This window comes from Aethina tumida, chromosome 6 (assembly GCF_024364675.1).
Source record: "Aethina tumida isolate Nest 87 chromosome 6, icAetTumi1.1, whole genome shotgun sequence".
In the NCBI taxonomy this organism is placed as follows: domain Eukaryota; kingdom Metazoa; phylum Arthropoda; class Insecta; order Coleoptera; family Nitidulidae; genus Aethina; species Aethina tumida.
This window is the reverse complement of record NC_065440.1, coordinates 12,810,069-12,824,059: the sequence shown is the minus strand read 5'-3', so window position 1 is coordinate 12,824,059 and position 13,991 is coordinate 12,810,069. Positions and strand designations below refer to the sequence as shown.

General features: G+C 23.1%; 1 protein-coding gene across 2 annotated transcripts; it reads right to left on the bottom strand.

Annotated features, from left to right (window-relative positions):
• Positions 1-208: 208 nt before the first annotated feature.
• LOC109606349 (sodium-coupled neutral amino acid transporter 9 homolog) lies at positions 209-13,696 on the bottom strand. Of its 2 annotated transcripts, none has more exons than XM_020022907.2 (11): positions 13,544-13,696; positions 8,592-8,700; positions 8,290-8,397; positions 8,108-8,222; positions 2,262-2,323; positions 1,880-2,037; positions 1,660-1,827; positions 1,081-1,496; positions 918-1,022; positions 611-864; positions 209-555 (listed from the first exon to the last, which is right to left on the bottom strand). In XM_020022907.2, exons 1-11 carry the CDS (start codon positions 13,572-13,574, stop codon positions 384-386), a joined length of 1,698 nt encoding a protein of 565 aa, XP_019878466.1. In that variant the 5' UTR covers positions 13,575-13,696; the 3' UTR covers positions 209-383. The 2 variants fall into 2 exon arrangements, with proteins under 2 accessions (XP_019878466.1, XP_019878465.1); XM_020022906.2 differs by lacking the exon at positions 13,544-13,696 and adding an exon at positions 10,692-10,851.
• Positions 13,697-13,991: the final 295 nt, after the last annotated feature.

Here is a 13,991-nt window from a genome sequence, read left to right as displayed (position 1 = left end):
GTTGTATGTGGGTTAGTACCGTACTGTATTTTGCAGCAAATAGTCACGCCAATCATTTGTACCATTGATTTTTTTAAGTAGAATGTAATTTAATTGAGTTGTAAGTATTTCAGTGTATAGTAAGTGAATAATTAAAATATTGCAGTGACTTTAACTTCGTCTATTAGTGACAATATTTTGAATTGATTTTTTTTTAAAAATATTAATATTTCAGATTCTAATTATTTTATTTATTAAATACAATAATTTATCACAATTTTTGTCCACTAAAATAAAACAACAAAAATTAATTCGTAAAAAAATACATAAGATGATAAAATGTGGATGATTAAAAATGATTATTATATCACATAGTCATATTTCTAACCGCTTAAACGTTTCATTTAAACGGTAATAAGAAACTGGGATAAGAGATTCAAAACTCCTATTGTTATAATTGCTACATAGAAAATTGTTTTGAGTGGTGTTAAGTTTCCTTCTTTCTTCAAGGAAGCCATCTTCAAAAGACTTGGAAGCATGAAAATGTAAACTAATCCACTTGCTGCTCCAGTGTATCTAAAAATACATATTTTATAGTTTAAAATATATCAAACACTGTTAAATAATATACCTGATCAAAGTACCAATTCTGGGCATAAAACAGGCGAAACAAATGCAAGTGATCACCAACACAATATTGATGGCCACAACTTTCTTGTACGAAAAATCTCCCCAACCTTTGGCGAAAATCATTTTAATATTGGCAAAGATGTCGTTCCTTAGCATGAAGGCCAAAAGTGGAAACACTGTGAAGAGTTGGAAGAGTAATAAAATCCTGGCGATTATCGTCAAGGTATCGTTTTTGGGGAAGTTGTTCAGGATGTTCTGCAAACAAAATCAATTAGTTTATACCCTAATTCCTGAATCCAGTTAATTACATCTTCAATGCAGGATTTGGCCAAAGGAAAAGCCATGTAGAAAGTAACTCCAAGGAACAAATACGTGAAGGTGATCAATGCAAAGGCAATCGACAAATCTCTGCCCTAAAAAACATTAAAAACTGGTCATTTTTGTACAAATTAACGTTCAGTTAGTATTTACATTATGTTCTTGGTTTCTGTTGCTCCTCATGATGCTGATGATGATGTTGTGTATGAAATAGCTCAGCGACAACATGCCGCTTAAGGCGGTGAACGTGGGCTTCAAGTAAATCTCGTTCTGCCAATTCGGAAGGTTCAGGCCGAAGGAGTACGACTTGACGGCCACAAAAATTACGATAAAACCGACGCTGATCGTTCCCAAACTGTTGAATTTGGTGAAGAACGTGGGGCTTTTGAAATTCAACATCGGGAACATTATGAGGGCGAGGAAGATTGGTACCGTCGCGTACAAATCCCAGTACTTTTCAAAGGGGGTCTTCTCCAACGAGGACGTCATATTTGTTGGTGTTAAAATTGTGTCTTTCGGACAGATTACCGGAAACTGATTATCCGTACTTGAGGAGGAATAAATCAGATCTGAAATTGTAGTACATTTATGAATTAAATTCTTCGGTACGACATCCGGACGTCCTAGATCTCAAAGGGACGCCCCCCTGGTTCCTGATACACATCCTGGAGACGTCCCTCGGACGTATTTGTGCTATCTGGGTTAGTACCGTACTCTATAGTTTTGGCTTACCGTAGAAAAAGACGACGGAGTTGTACAAAAAGTTGGACATTAGTATCCAATAGACGATATTGGCCCCAATTAGGACGATGACAGAGAAAATTTTTGCCAGTACTTCGGCCCATCTGCCCAAAAGCTCCTTGCACAGGTCACACACTTCGTGGTTGTGGCCGGGTACTCCTGTTACATAACGTTTAGTTTGCATTTTTATTAATATAATGATTGGTGCTACCGTGTTTGTTGTTGATGTTGAGCAAAACGTTGCAAGTGTAAAGACACAGGCCGGCAATCAAAATGTTAATGAAAATGCCGGAGAAGAGACCGCTTTTTTCGAAGCCCCATGACATGGCCAACAGGGACGAGCCCATCGTCGTGTTCCATATTGAAAATCTGCAAGAATTTTTAATTGCACAATTTATCGCTTTAATTTAATCGAATCGAAATATTTTCAATAACAGTTTTCGATAAAGATATTTACGTCCGTTGAAAATCTGACGAAACACCACAACGACATTACCTCATGTCCGACCATTAATACGCGATTATTGTCGTCGAGTGCAAAGTTTTATTGATCTAAATAAATCGTATAAATCGGCTCAATTGATCGAACTTACATTGTGACCAGGGAGTTTTGCGTTAAGGCCTTTTCAGCTTCTTTGCCCTCGTTCCTTTGACCCTGAAACGGGAAACGTCATTTTTGTACTAACTAAATATGTGAATTCATCATTTGTTGAATTGCTCGTGCCGCTAATTACGACTAATTTGTCGAATACCAGATTATTTACGACAGTTACACGCTTCCTTTATTATAATTTGTAAACAATTAATAAGATAAAATGAATTTGCTGCTGTTACATTTTTAATATCGCACAAACAACGTGTAAGAATATAAGAATGAGTAATGGGAAAATAAATAAATACGAGATTGTAAAATATAATAAATATAAGTTACAAGATTGTTATGTCATTCCGTTCATAATAAACGTTGTAAAAAGCGATTGTGTAGGTATTTATTTAGTCATAATAATGTGTATTTAATGTTTTATTGTTAATATTGCTATTTTTTGCCATTCTTCATTATTTAACAAATGCAAGGATTTAAAATCTGTTTTAGAATTCTTGTAATTTCTTTATATTCTTTTTAATTCCTTTTAAATGTTTATATTTTCAGTAATTTTTAAATTATGTTATGCAGTTTTGTTGATAGTTTTTCAATATATACATTATTGGATTTTTAACATTTTCATTTTCATTTATTATTTAATTTTGTTATATTATTATTTATTTTATAATAAAGTTGTTAATACTTTTCTAATTTAATTAATAATTTTATTTTTAATATTTCACTATAATTTTCTGCTTTATTTTATATATAATTAGATTATTTTTGTTATGCTTGAAAATATTTAACACATTAATTTTATTCATTTTTTTTTCTTAGTCAATTACTCAATTTTTGATTCTTTAAATTTAATTGAAGTTTTGACATTTTTTTCAATATTTTATGACAGATTTATTCTAATTTGACTTACTCAGACATTTATCTTTGTTTCATTTTGTTTAATTATTTATAATTAATTGAATATTATAAAATTTTTTAAAGTTATATTTTTTAAAAATAATTATTGATTGTATTTTTAATTTATAACTATAATTTTCTATTTTATTAATATTTTAAATTTAATACTTTAGAATTATTAAATAAATGCAATTTATTTAAATTATTTTTAGCTATTTTTATTTTTTTAAACAGTTTTTATTTAAGCTATTTGTGATTTGTTTTATAATTTAAATACATTAAATTATTTTTGATATGCTTGAAATAATTTTCTTTATTTCCTTAATATTTCTTTGTCGATTAATCAATTTTTAATTCTTTAAATTTAATTGATTTTTTGACAATTTTTTTTCCCAATATATTATGACTGATTTATTCTAATATATTTTAGTTATTTAGAATTTTATCTATGTTTTATTTTATTAAATTAATTGTATTTATAATATGTAACTATAGTTTTCTCTTTTATTATTATTTTAAATTAAATAATTTAGAAATATTAAATGAATGCAATTTATTTGAATTATTTTTAGTTATTTCTATTTTTTAAACAGTTTTATTTAACGTGATTAGTTTTATAATTTGAATATATTAAATTATTTTTTATATATTTGATTTCAATAATTATTATTAATTATTTAATTAAGTTATTTTAATTTTGTTTATTTCATTAACATTTATTAATCTATTACTCAATTTTTAATTGTTTAAATTTAATTGATTTTTTGAGATTTTTTTAGTATTTTGTAACAGATATATTTTATTATTTTTTACTTATTACTAATTTTATTTTTATTTCGTTTTATTGAATTATTTGTAATTAATAAAATATTATATAATTTTTTAAAGTTTTTTAAAGTTATCATTATTTTTTTTAAAATAATTATTAATTGTATTTTTAATATCTAACTATAATTTTCTGTTTTATTAATTTTTAAATTAAATAATTTGATATATTTTTAGTTTTAAACAATTTTTATTTATTTTTAATATACTCTAAATAATAAACAAAAGAAATTTAAAATTTGAACAAAATTCTAATTTAAAAAAATATAAATATTTTATTATTATTTTAAATTAAATAATTTAGAAATATTAAATGAATGCAATTTATTTGAATTATTTTTAGTTATTTCTATTTTTTAAACAGTTTTATTTAATGTGATTATTTTTATAATTTGAATATATTAAATTATTTTTGATATATTTGAAATAATTCACTTATTTTAATTTTGTTTATTTCATTAACATTTCTTAATCTATTACTCACTTTTTAATTGTTTAAATTTAATTGATTTTTTTAGTATTTTGAAACAGACATATTCTATTATTTTTTACTTATTACTAATTTCATTTTTATTTCATTTTATTGAATTACTTATAATTAATAAAATATTATACAATTTTTTAAAGTTTTTTAAAGTTATCATTATTTTTTTAAAAATAATTATTAATTGTATTTTTAATATCTATATATAATTTTCTGTTTTATTAATTTTTAAATTAAGTAATTTAATATATTTTTAGTTTTAAACAATTTTTATTTATTTTTATTATACTCTAAATTAAAATAAAAGAATATTTTAAAATTTAAAACTTGTACAAAATTCTAATTTAAAAGAACAGAAGACAAGCAAGGAGATTTGTCATTATATTTTTTATTTATTAATTATTTTATCTCTATTTGTAATTAAACATACAATGTGTTTATAATTATTCTTTATGATTATTATACTAATATTTTAAATATTTATAGAAACTTCTATAATATTTGTGACTTCTCTAAATTATTTATTTAATTTAATTTCTTGTTAGATTATTATGCTTATATAGTTTGTTAAATTTTGTGTTATGTAGACATTTTTGTTATTATAAAAATAGATTTATGTGTATCAATAAAAATTATCACTGTATTGTATTACAAACCACACAACCTTAACTTATTAAAACACTGATCGAAACTAGATAAAAATTAAAGTACCTCAATTTTGTCGCCGTCCATTCTTTCACGCACCGAACAATTCTCCTTTTGAACAACGGCGACCGACAAAAGACAAACTGAGCACTCACTAATGCCGCTTCAACGTCAACGAAATCGAACGTGCGATTCATCAGAAAACGATTCGAACCACTTTTAAAATCGGCCAATTGAAATGATGGATTGTTGCATCATACAATTTTTCAATACTTGTAAGTGTGAAATTCCTGAAAACCCACAGGAAGCGGTCTAAAATGTAAAATCCGTTGTTTTCAAATACCAACGTGAATACCAGATAAATTACATTAATAATGCATATTTTGGGGCTCAATTATCTTATTACATTAATGGTTTAGGAATAATTTGTAATTGACAAAGATTATTTTTAACTGTGTTGGATTTTTCAGTTAATTGAACCTATTATGGGACACTTGTATTCATTTGTTTAATTGTTTCTTTGTTTAATTCCAATTTTCTATACAAGTTTTATTATTTTTTATAGGGAAACAAACTTATTTGTTAAGTTTAATATTTTCAATATTTATTATTATTTTTTATTATATAATATATATTTTTTAATAATTATGTTACAATTTTTGATTATAATTGATTTATCCACTTTTTTATTCTTAAGTTTTGAGCAGATTATAGTTTACTGCTCAATTATTTTATTATACAAATATCTTAAGAATATATTGTACTTGGCAGAGAATACAGTGGTAAATATTTAGTTAATTTATATTTTTCTTTTGTTTAATTGTTATTATATTTAATTCTAAATTTATGTTAAATTTTTACTTAGTGGGTGACACATTTTTTTGATTAATTTAATATTTTTAGTATGTAACAGTAACAGTCATGTTAAATTTTTTTAATTTTAATTGACTTATCCACATATTTATTTTTAATTTTTGAGCTGATTATATTTTTTGAGTTGTTTACTGCTCAATTATTTTATTACACAAATATCTAAGAATATATTATAATTGGCAAAGATTATATATCAGTGGTAAATATTTTAGTTAATTGAAACTATTTTGGAACAATTAAACTATATTTTTGGTATATGTAATTGTTATTATAATTATTATATTTAATTCTAAATTTATGTTAAATTTTTGCTACTTTTTTTTTAGTGGGTAACATATTTATTTGATTAATTCAATATTTTTTATAAGAATTTTCAATATATAATATTCTTTTGTTTAATTGTTATTATATCTATTATATTAAATTCTAAATTTATGTTTAGTTTTTGCTACTTTAACATATTTATCTGATTAATTTAATATTTTTTATAAGAATTTTTAATATATAATATTATTTTTTATTATACATAATTATTTAAGATATAATATATTTTTAACAAGTATGTTAATTTTTTTTATTTTAATTAATTTATCCACATTTTTATTTGTTATTTTTTACTAATTATATTTTTTAAGTTCTTTACTGGTCAATCATTTTATTCTACAGGAATATAATTGACCAATATTATCTAACAGTGATATATTTTATTTAATTGACACTATTTTGGAATAATTAAACTATTTTTTTCTTTTGTTTAATTGTTATTATATTTAATATATTTAATTCTAAATTTATGCTAAATTTTTACTACTTTTTTAGTGGATAACACATTTATTTGATTAATTTAATATTTTTTGTAAACATTTTTAATATTTAATATTATCTTTTATTACATAATATAGATATGTTTTAATAATTAAGTTAAAATTTTTTATTTTAATTGATTTATCCACATTTTTATTCTTATTCTTTTAGCAGATTATATTTTTTAAGTCCTGTAGTGCTCAATTATTTTATTATATAAATATTTAAGAATATATTGTAATTGACAAAGGTTATATAACAATGGTAAAAATTTAAGTTAATTATCTATTTTGGAACAATTAAACTATCTTTTTCTTTTGTTTAATTGTTATTATATCTATTATATTTAATTCTAAATTAATGTTAAGTTTTTACTTCTTTAACATATTTATTTGATTAATTTAATATTTTTTATAAGAATTTTTAATATATAATATATATTTTTTAACAATTATGTTAATTTTTCTTTATTTTAATTAATTTATCCACATTTTTATTTTTTATTTTTTAGTAGATTATATTTTTTAAGTTCTTAACTGCTCAATCATTTTATTCTATTTTAATTAATTGAAACAATTAAACTATTTTTTTCTTTTGTTTAATTGTTATTATATTTAAAATATTTAATTCTAAATTTATCCTAAATTTTTACTACTTTTTTAGTGGGTAACATTACTTTAATTAAATTAATATATTTTGTAAGAATTTTCAATATTTAATATTATCTTTTATTATACAATATAGATATATTTTAACAATTAAGTTAAAATTTTTTATTTTAATTGATCTATCCACATTTTTTTAGCAGATTAAATTTTTTAAGTCCTGTACTGCTCAATTATCTTATTATATAAATATCTAAGAATATATTGTAATTGGCAAAGATTATTTAACAGTAGTAAATATTTTAGTTAATTGAAACTAATTTGAAACAATTAAACTATTTTTTTCTTTTGTTTAATTATTATTATATTTACTACATTAATTCTAAATTTCTGTTACATTTTTACTACTTTTTTTTAGCGAGTAACATTTATTAGACTAATTTGATATTTTTTTGTAAGAATTTTCAATATTTAATATTATTTTTTATTATATAATATGTATTTTTTAACAATTATGTTAATATTTTTTATTTTAATTGATTTATCCATATTTTTATGTCAGGTAATTTTCATCTCAATTTCTTTGTAATTGAATAAATATTTTGGTATTTAATTCAGTACCACATCACATTTTTATTCCAAATATTTTAGTTGATTATACTTCTAAAATTCAGCTTTTATATTAAATTATTTGAAATAACTTACCATAGAATCAGGTGGTACATAAACCCCTAAAGAACTCGTGAATTCCTGACAACTGTAATAATTTTTACTGCTGAAACTGTCGGGTGAATAAAACTGTGTCGGAAAATTAATAGATCTGCAACAGTAAAAAGAAAAACACACCAATAATCGGTAATTTCAATTAACAAATACAACAAATTCACCTTTGTAGATTGTCCGTTTCAGTAATATTCGTCCTTCTAAAGGACCTGTCAAAATCGCTGTCAGTTACATCAGATTCCGGGTAAAAAATATAATTACCACGAACGGCTCTGAAAAATACAAAACAACAAAACAAATCAATTTAAACGACCAATACAGAGAATCTGCGGGACGCGTTTTCTCTTTAAACCCGTATGTTCAGAACGATTACGATGGAACAAGACGCGAACGGCTCAGAATGCGGTAAATTAACGGTTACCGAGCTGCAATGGCTGCATGCGATTTTATAAAATTGAAGATTTACCCGAAACTTCTCGCCGACGATGAGGATGATGTCATCAAGGGTTGAGATTCATTTTCGGAGTCCGATTCCGATTTCCGGGTTATTATGTTGCGGTAGTTTCTCATTAGGTCTGAAAAGAAGCAAAAAATATATTATTTATTGTCAATCTAATCTAATAATAATCATAGTATTCCATTTCACAAATAAGAAAATCCAGTTTCAAAGTTGCTGCATCTCTTTAGTTTCTAATTCTGCTTCACAAACAACAGAAACTAGTTACAAAGTTGCTGCTTTTCCTCAGTTTTTTGTGTCAGTATTCAAAAACCTGTTTTAAAATATAAATTACAAAAATATTTCTTTTGGATCTTTTGCACTATTAATTTTTGTAGTTGAAAATGCTTTATTATTTGAATTTTGTCAATAAATAAAAGGAGAACAATTAAAACTTCTAATTCTGATTCACAAAAAACAGGAACTAATTTCAAAGTTGCTACTTTTCTTGGATTTCAGTGTCAGTGTTCAAAAGTCTATTTTAAAATACAAATTATAAAAAAAATTCTTTTGGACCATTTGGACTATTAATTATTGTGGTTGAAAATGCTCTAATTTTTGGTTTTTGTCAATAAATTAAAGGAGAACATTAAAACTTCTCATTCTACTTCACAAACACCAAAAACCAGTTTCAAAGTTGATGCTTTTCTTCAGTTTCTGTGTCAGTGTTCAAAATCCTGTTTTAAAATATAAATTACAAAAATATTCCTTTTGAACCTTTTGCACTATTAATTTTTGTAGTCGAAAATGCTTTATTATTTGAATTTTGTCAATATATAAAAGGAGAACAATTAAAACTTCTAATTCTGTTTCACAAAAAACAGTAACTTGTTTCAAAATTGCTGCTTTTCATGAGTTTTTGTGTCAATGTTCAAAAACCTGTTTTAAAATATAAATTACAAAAATATTTCTTTTGGACCTTTTGCACTATTAATTTTTGTAGTTAAAAATGCTTTTTTATTTGAATTTTGTCAATAAATAAAAGAAGAACAATTAAAACTTCTAATACTGCTTCACAAGCAACAGAAACTAGTTTCAAAGTTGCTACTTTTCTTGGATTTCAGTGTCAGTGTTCAAAAGTCTATTTCAAAATACAAATTATAAAAAAAATTCTTTTGGACCATTTGGTTTATTAATTTTTGTGGATGAAAATGCTCTAACTTTTGGTTTTTGTCAATAAATTAAAGGAGAACATTTAAAACTTCTCATTCTACTTCACAAACACCAAAAACCAGTTTCAAAGTTGATGCTTTTCTTTAGTTTCTGTCTCAGTGTTCAAAATCCTGTTTTAAAATATAAATTACAAAAATATTCCTTTTGAACCTTTCGTATAATTAATTTTTGTAGTCAAAAATGCTTTATTATTTGAATTTTGTCAATATATAAAAGGAGAACAATTAAAACTTCTAATTCTGTTTCACAAAAAACAGTAACTTGTTTCAAAATTGCTGCTTTTCATCAGTTTTTGTGTCAGTGTTCAAAAACCTGTTTTAAAATATAAATTACAAAAATATTTCTTTTGGACCTTTTGCACTATTAATTTTGTGAAAATGCTTTATTATTTGAATTTTGTCAATAAATAAAAGGAGAACAATTAAAACTTTTAATTTTGTTTCACAAACAACAGAAACTAGTTTCAAAGTTGCTTCTTTTTTTCAGTTTTTATGTCAGTGTTCAAAAGCCTGTTTTAAAATATAAATTACAAAAATATTTATTTCGGTCCTTTTCCACTTTTAATTTTTGTGACTGAACCTTTGGATTTTGCCAATAAATGAAAGGAGAACATTTAAATCTTCTCTTCATTTTTGATAAACCTGAAAAAAATTGTCAAATAATTTTATTTAGTTTATTTTTCAGTCTTCTATAATTATTTGTAAAAAGTTTTGAACATATAATGTTGTTTATTCTATTTTTGGTCAAAAGGGAGATAATCTTGAAAGAAAATTTAAGGTTACTTCCACTTTTCAGGTAAAAATTTAACATTTTTAGTAAAATATACAGTTATTTCAGGTTTTCACATTAAATAAATTCTTTTTGAAGATTTTAATTATTATTAACTTATAAACTCACCCCTCATCATGACAATTGTATGAAAAATCATAAAATAACAAGACCACAGCAAAACAATAACAATTTAGAATCCTTCCATAGCCAAACACATTTACACCACGTGAAAAAAACCCGAACAACAAATCATCGAAAACAATCCCAGACACAAATTGGAGACAAAATGAGCGCGAGATTAATGAAACACTCGGATTATATATTGCGTTTAATGTAAAAACGATAAATTTTACGAGATAACAGAGTTTCTGTTTTGGTTTTATGGCCGTAGTTCGTTTCCACGTTACTTCTTACATCTGCCTTTGTACGTGATTAAGAAAATGATGCAAACCGTTCGAGACTTTCATAAGTACGAACGGAATAATTACAAATGCCGATAATTGTCGGGGAAAAATTGGGCCAACGTTGTTCTTCCTTGTTTCACCTCATCAAGGTTCTCTTTTGTGTTCATGTTTACTATTCGGAATAGTTTTGACCTTCCTGATAAACTCTTGCGAAGTGCAATTTCTGGAGTCTGGTAAATTTGGCCCAAAAAAAAAAAAATGGTGAATCAAAACTAAATGGTTATAAATAAACCAATTGACCTTGCCAAATTGTTTTGCACTGGGTTAAATATTATCTAACACCATCAATGCCACAGAAGATTTATAAACAATTCCTAGTTTTTATTAATTAATTGGGGCATGTGTTTGGAAATGTTGGTGGGGTGTTTCCCAACAACATTTCTGAGAGATGGAAACAATCGAACGTGCGTCAACTCCCCATCAGTAAACTCTTAAAATTAACAAAAAAAAGTACTTCCTGGTTTGGTAATGGAGAGAAGATGTGAAGGTCTGATTGGTTAACCCTTATCTTAACACAAAAGTGTAGCGTGGCACATGTTTACTACAACATTTACGACCTCCTTGATAATCTTGAATCAAATGCATGTGTGGTGGTTGATTATTTTTTCTAAAATTTAACGAAATTACGTTTTATTCAACGTAAATCAAAAAATCTTCTGTAAACATTGACTCAAAGTTCAACGATTCACGAATTTTTTGACATTGATTCCAAAATGCGTCATGATATTGGATATTTTTAGTATCAAAATAAATAGATTTACTTGTAAATTTTAATGAACTGATTAGTTTTTATTGTTGGTACGAATCGTTTAACTGATTAATTGGGACATAATGACATAATAATTTGAACAACATGTTTTGCATTTGTACCTATTTAGTATAAACTGACATAAAAATTATTTAAAAAACACCACTGATAAGTTGGATATGTAGTAATGTGTTTGTTAAACCTAAAAATAGTAAAAAAGTTAAATATATCAAAAAATATTCAAAATATTTAAACAATTTTATTAATATTTTCTTGTAAATTATTTTTAAAACATTTTTTTTAACTTTAATTACCCTATTTGTTCATTTTATTTATTTTAAAACTTATTCTCAATTATTCTTAACTCACATATACATTTTAATTTTACTGAAAGTTTAGTTTCAAAATTTTCAGTTTATTTTAATATTTAATTAATATAAATTACCATATAAACTTTTAGGTAATTCATAATTTTTAATTTATTGTTGAACCCCGCATAAAATTTTTTTAATAATTAAAATTTAATTTATTTATAATTTTTATAGAAAAATTATTGTTTAAACCAAATATATTTTTAAAAACTTAATTTATTAAGATATTTTAAATGTTTTATTTAACTTTAAAAAATTGTATAAAATAAAATAAAGAAATTATTAAAATTAATTAATAACTAAATTATATTACATATTCTTTCACTTTTACTGAAAGTTTAATTTCAAAATTTTCATTTTATTTTAATATTACTTAATATAAATTACCAAACTTTTAGGTAGTTTATAAATTTTAATTTATTGTTGAAACCCACATAAAATTTATTTGATAATTAAAATATATTTTTAAAAACTTAATTTTATATTATACATATATATATATATATATATATATATATATATATATATATATATATAAACTCACATAAAACTTCTTTGATAATTAAAACTTATTTATAATTTTTATGGAAAAATTCTTGTTTAAACCAAATATATTTTTAAAAACTTAATTTTTGAAAATATTTTAAATGTTTACTTTAACTTATAATTAAAATTTAAATTGTTTATAATTTTTATAAATAATAAATAAATTATATTACATATTCTTACTATTTTACTGAAAGTTTAGTTTCAAAATTTTAATATTTACTATTTTTTAAATATTTACGTAACTTTATAAAATAAAATTATTAAAATTATTTAATATGTAAACTATATTATATATTCTTATAATTTTACTGAAAGTTTAGTTTCAATATTTTCAATTTATTTTAACATTTAATTAATTAATATGAATTATTAAACATTTAGGTAATTTATAATGTTTAATTTGTTGTTTAAATCTACATAAAATTTCTTTGATAATTAAAATTTAAATTATATATAATTTTTATGAACAAATTATTGTTTAAACCAAATATAATTTTAAAAACTCAATTTTTGAAGATGTTTTAAATGTTTACTTTAACTTTAAATAATTATATAAAGTAAAATTAAGAAATTAATAAAATTAATTATATTATATTTATAAAAAATTTTATTGTTTCAACAACATATTTTTAAAAACTTAATTTTTGAAGATATTTTTAATTTTTTCTTTAACTTTAAGCAAATGTATAAAATAAAGAAATTATTAAAATTAAATAATAAATAAATTATATTACATGTTCTTAGAATTTTACTGAAAGTTTACTTCCAAAATCTTCTTTTTAATTTGATATTTAATTAATTAATATTAATAAAATTAAGAGCTAATAGAATTTATTAACAACTTACCATTCATTATGATAATCGAATAAATAATCATAAAACAGCAACAAATAAACTTTTCCACGTAAATTATAACTTCATAAAAAAATCAGACTCCTCCTGATTTTGAGATCATGACCACAAATCTTTAACCACTAATACACCACAGCACACACAAAGATGAAACACCAAATGACAAGAGATGCAATTTTGGAATAATTTATAAATATAATTTCGAATCGATAAACATTTTTAATTATTATAGACTTTAGGTCAAAAGTAATTCCCACTTGTGTTCTTTATATTTGCTTTGGCGTCGATTAAGAAATTCTCTGAAATGGGTGATGTAAACTGTATTATTGTGGCGTATGTGCAAATGTTGTTTTTAAATAGGAATTTCCTGTTTGTTCACCCTTAAGTTTATTATACTTTAATTAGTGCTATTTATCGATGTTTGTTGAATTATTGTATTATT